At 38.3% G+C, this 5,365-nt stretch overlaps 1 protein-coding gene across 1 annotated transcript; it reads left to right on the top strand.

Moving 5' to 3' along the window:
• Positions 1-538: 538 nt before the first annotated feature.
• LOC108173841 (uncharacterized mitochondrial protein AtMg00810-like) lies at positions 539-1,567 on the top strand. The gene has a single exon (XM_017333699.2). It carries the CDS (start codon positions 539-541, stop codon positions 1,565-1,567), a length of 1,029 nt encoding a protein of 342 aa, XP_017189188.2.
• The last annotated feature ends 3,798 nt before the right edge of the window (positions 1,568-5,365 follow it).

Genomic DNA, 5,365 nt, shown 5'->3' with positions numbered 1-5,365 from the left:
GGTTCTCTTTTGTTACTCAAGTCACTGATATTGCAGAACCATCAAGTTTCAGGAAAGCTTCGTGCATACCACACTGGCAGCAAGCAATGTAAGAAGAATATGATTCTTTGAGAGCACAAGGAACTTGGGAATTAGTTTCTCCACCTAATGACAGATCCATAGTAGGGAGTAAGTGGGTGTACAAACTGAAAAAGAATGCAGATGAGAGTATATCCATATATAAGGCTAGATTGGTTGCCCAAGGGTTTTCACAGGAGCATGGCGTGGATTATTCAGAGACTTTTAGTCCTGTTGTCAGACATACAACAGTGCGAATTATTTTGTCTCTTGCTACAATGAATCATTGGGAATTAAAACAATTGGACATAAAAAATGCATTCCTTCATGGTGATTTACAGGATGAGGTTTATATGAAACAACCACAAGGCTTTATTGATCCTTCACATCCCAATCTTGTTTGCAGGTTACTCAAGTCTCTATATGGGCTTAAACAGGCCCAAGAGCCTGGAATTCAAAATTCACTAGTTATCTAGTTGCAATGGGGTTCACTGCATCATTATCAGATACCAGTTTATTCACAAAGAAGGATGGTGATGATCTTGTGATTTTATTACTCTATGTTGATGACATTATCCTCACAGGTTCCAACACTTCCAAGATTAATATAGCAATCCAAGAATTGTCTGAAGTATTTGATTTGAAAGATCTTGGCAGACTCACATTCTTTCTCGGGTTACAGATTGACTATAAGGATAATGGAGATATCTTTGTGAATCAAACAAAGTATATCAAGGACCTTATACACAAAGTAGGTTTGGAGTCATGTAAACCTGCTACAACTCCCTGCAAGCCTCATAATTCGATGCTTGTGACAGAAGGTAAACCATTGGCTGATCCTAGTATCTACAGAAGTATTGTGGGGTCTCTTCAATATTTGACATTCACAAGGCCAGATATAGCCTTTGCAGTGAATTCGGTATGTCAATTCATGACTTCACCAACTGATGTTCATTTAACAGTAGTGAAACGAATTCTGAGATACTTGCACGGTACAATTCAAGCTGGTATTTGCTATTCTGCAACTGCAGCAGTAAGTTTGAATGCATTTTCAGATGCAGATTGGGCTGCAGATCTTAACACCAGACGATCAGTGACAGGTTATGTAGTTTTCCTTGGACATAATCCTATTTCTTGGCAGTCAAAGAAGCAAACTTCAGTTTCCCGAAGCTCCACAGAAGCTGAGTATAAAGCATTAGCTCATACAGCTACAGATATTACATGGGTGCGCCATATTTTAAAAGATTTAAATGTTTTTCTTCCTCATCCACCTGTGATCCATTGTGATAACATGTATGCGATATCATTGAGTGCCAATCCTGTATTTCATTCAAGAATCAAACATTTGGACACAGATTATCATTTTGTCCGAGAAAGAGTACAACCAGGTGATCTGAAGGTGGTGTATATTCCTACAGATGATCAAGCAGTTGACATTCTAACAAAGGGATTGCACAGTCCTGCGTTTGTTAAGCATTGTTACAATCTGCAACTAGGAAATCCTAGTTGAGATTGAGGGGGGATATTGACGGTGATGATGACTTGGCAATCAACTAATGACATGGCAATATTAGACATTAAAGACTGATGACTTGGATGATGACTTGGCATTTAGTCTGTTAATATTGTTGTAACTAATTCAGGTTGTTAGGACTGATTGTTAGAGTTAGTTAGCACAAAGAGGCTATATAAGCCAAGTACTGGTGTAAGAATCGATCAATCAAGTGTATCATTTTCCTTCAGAAATACAAGCTTTCTCAATTCATTTTTCCTTTGATTTTCTCTCTACTTCTTCCTTTATATTTCCCATTCCCTTTCTATTTTCCAGTTCTGTTATGAAAAACTGCTTCACTTTAAAGTTAGGTAGTAAAAAAATGTTTGGTAAAAATAAAATATACTGCTTATTTTAAAAGCAATGATCTCCAAACAACAGATTTTAAAAGCATCTTGTAGGTTGCTTTTAAAATCTGCTATAATAAAAAGCGGAGTTGAGCCTTTAAAATGTTTTGAATTCATGTAAGAAGCTCATTAATTTTAAACTATTACATTATTTATCTTTCTAGACACTGCTTTTCATGCTCACAACACTTTTAAAAATACAGTTTATCAAACGCTCAACTGCTTTATTTTGGAGCTAGTTATTCATAAAGCACAACAGAAGCAATTTATTAGAAAAACACACCAATTCCAAACTGGTCCTTAGTTAGATCAAACAAGTTTTTTCTATTAAAATTTAAGAAAGGTTTCCTTGTTGTTGGCATAATTTGCTGAACAATTATGAAGGCCATAGAGAGAGGGAAGGTGCAGCATAGAGAGAAGAAGAGAAAGATGTGTAATTGTGAGGTGTGTGTTATTCCACCCATTGTGCCTTTATTTATAGTAGTAGGGAAGGTTAATTCCTTACCCTTTAGGATTACAACATTTAATAGGTAATATACTCATAATAGGAATATGAGAGATATTCCAAGATATATTAGGATTTACACAATCACATTCCTAATCTAATAGGACTGCAACACTCCCCTTTGATTGTGTAAATACTCAAGTAAATGGTGTGTTAGGTCTTCAGTTATGAAGCAAGTACAGTTGATGAAGTTGTCGACACAATGAGCAAATGCGAGTCTCAAATCAACGGAAGAATGCATAAAAAGTAAAACTCACAAAACCTCGCTATGGTAAAACCCAAGGTGGGAGAAAAACTCATAGACTAAGGAGAAAAGTGAGAAGTTGCATTAAGTCAAAACTATACGTCTTTTGGATGCAAGTAGAAGAGAGCTCACAAGGGTATGATCATCCCATGATAGGTGCCTAGTTAAAACTTAGTTAGGTAGCAAAAACCTAGTGGGAAAAATGCTCCTAATCGTAGGGAAAAAGAGTACATTAAGATCAAGTGAGTATACTTCTGGATACTCCCCCTGAGTTTGACATAACTTCCAAATGAGAACTACAAGCATTGCATATGAATAGTTAGGCATACCAATTCTTCGGACAAGCTTTTGGAAGGTTGACTTCGGCAGTGATGTCGTGTAGAGGTCGACAAGGTTGTCTAGGATCAGCTTGCATGACTACAATCTCCTGATGCTTTGTTGATGTAGATGTGGACGCAATATGTCTTGGCGTTGACTTTGTTGATGTATCATGGCTTGGTCGGGTTGATACATGCGGCATAGTCTTCATGGATCGTCGTTGGGACTCAACAATAGATGAAAATAGCAAGTACTTCGAATATACTCAACAAGAACTCCTAACCATGTCTCACTTGTGGCGCAGTGAAGTGAGGTGAATCTTGGAAAGATTTGAAGATTTCACAACTAAGGTCATATTGTGGACCTCCAAGATATTACGATATCACTAATGGTAAAGACATAGCCATTTGGGGATTTTGCCTTGTGCAGGTTTGATAAGTAACCTGCGTCAGCATAACAAACAAGGCAAGCATCATTTTGAGGATCAGGGGGGTTGGATCCGCTGAGATGTGTTGGGATTAGCCCTCATAGTACCTTCAAGGTATGTCTTTAATACCAATTTAGTGGTTGCGTGTAGGCGTGTTGTTGCATCTTTACCAAGATCAACAGCGAAGGAGATGTCCTGTCTAAATACAATGAACTAAGTATAACGAAGCGCAAAGTTGAACTTTAGATATGGAATTTTGGATTCCATAACATCTTCAAGGGTCTCATTTGCATATAACGTATGGACGATCAAAGGTATACTCAAAGGTGACACATTCAGGGTGTAGTTCGACTGGTTGACCAAAATACCATTAGAACAATGCTTCAACTTTAGGTCAAGGAATAAACGAGTTTTCCCAAGATCTTTCATCTCAAATTTCATCTACAGGTGTGAGGTAGTGTTCTCAAGCTCTTCCGGAGTCTTAGTGAGATTCGTGTTAACAACATAAATTGTAACTCTAGCAATTCGGAATAAGACTTCATAGTTTAACATGTAAGGGCATAATTCATCCCTGACTGATCAAATAATCACTTAGACGGGTATATCACATCCGTCGGATTGTAAGTGAACGCCTCAAACAAGTTAAGAGGATGTTCCGTGGGTTGGAACTATTTGAACCAGTCCATGTAATTCTTCGAGAACTTACATGTAAATTTCCGTATTAATATCCCCATGGAGAAAACACTAACCTCATTTCATCATGCTGCTATCAATTACAAGACGTTTTGAGAGAAACCTTGCACCGTAAGGCGTGCATCATATCGCACTATTTCATTCATCTCATAACGCTTCCTTTCCCACTTGTAACACAATAAGGTTACCTTGGGCAGCGTAGGAATGACAGGTCCAAACACACTTTGGTAAGGAATTTTAACCTGGATTGTAATTTCGGTTGTCCAATCAATTCTACGTTGTCATTTAATCAACGGAACACGGTTTGATATTGTTGCTTTTCATTTATGTCAGTAGTTACCATATAAGTGAAAACATCATTGATGATAATCTCATTTCAATTCCATTTAGCTCATCCAAACTAGTATACTAGACCAAGAACTTTAAGTCTCAAGATAAATTCGGATTAATCCCATGAGATGGAAATGATTTAAGACAGTGATCGAGTTTAGATTCATTGTTCTGCCGTGTCTTCCTCTTCTAGGAAAGTGAATCCTATGAACCGAATGATTTGTTATGCTCTAGGCCAAGACAGATTGATTGGCTATCCACCAGTGTACATGACCGTCTAACGGGGGCATCCAAACCGTCTAATAGGGGCGGAACACCCTCTAGGGATGTTGACTTAACGTCCGTTAAGTACGTCTATCTTTGCAGCTGGTGTATGATCTCGTCACTTTAGCTAGATCAGAGGAATGCGTTTCGAGCAACATTCTGAAATCTAGAATTCATTGCACTTGTTTATCACACTTGTGCAGTATAAGGATCGAGATGAGACATAGTGGGCAACGTCCATGCAAATTCGTGCCATGCTCTAGGAATATTGACGTTCTTATCTCCCCTTAACGGCGGGAAGACTGTCTCATTACAGTGACAACCCACAAATAAGCGGTAAAAAGATTGCATGCAAGGGCTCGAAGAGCTCTAGTGTGAAGGAGAATCATGATCGACAAAAGATACACATCCTTCTTTGAGGACCCATGGTGGTATGTTGCGGCAACGTAACTTGGCCATGGAATGCACACCCAAATGCGTAAATACGAAAATTGTCAAGTTTATATCTAGTAACCAACTATAACGTCATATAGATTAGGTAGCAATGGGCCTCAAGGCAGACCAACATAACTACGTACAAGGATTGTATAACCCTAGGCAGAAATCGAAAACTTGGTACGTTACCAAA

This window comes from Malus domestica, chromosome 12 (genome assembly GCF_042453785.1).
Source record: "Malus domestica chromosome 12, GDT2T_hap1".
Classification (NCBI taxonomy): Eukaryota; Viridiplantae; Streptophyta; class Magnoliopsida; order Rosales; family Rosaceae; genus Malus; species Malus domestica.
The sequence above is the reverse complement of the archived record's forward strand: the minus strand, read 5'-3'. Positions and strand labels throughout refer to the sequence as shown.

Coding starts and splice junctions, on each gene's coding strand:
- LOC108173841 (XM_017333699.2), top strand. CDS start 539: ATGGGGTTCACTGCATCATTATCAGATACCAGTTTATTCACAAAGAAG.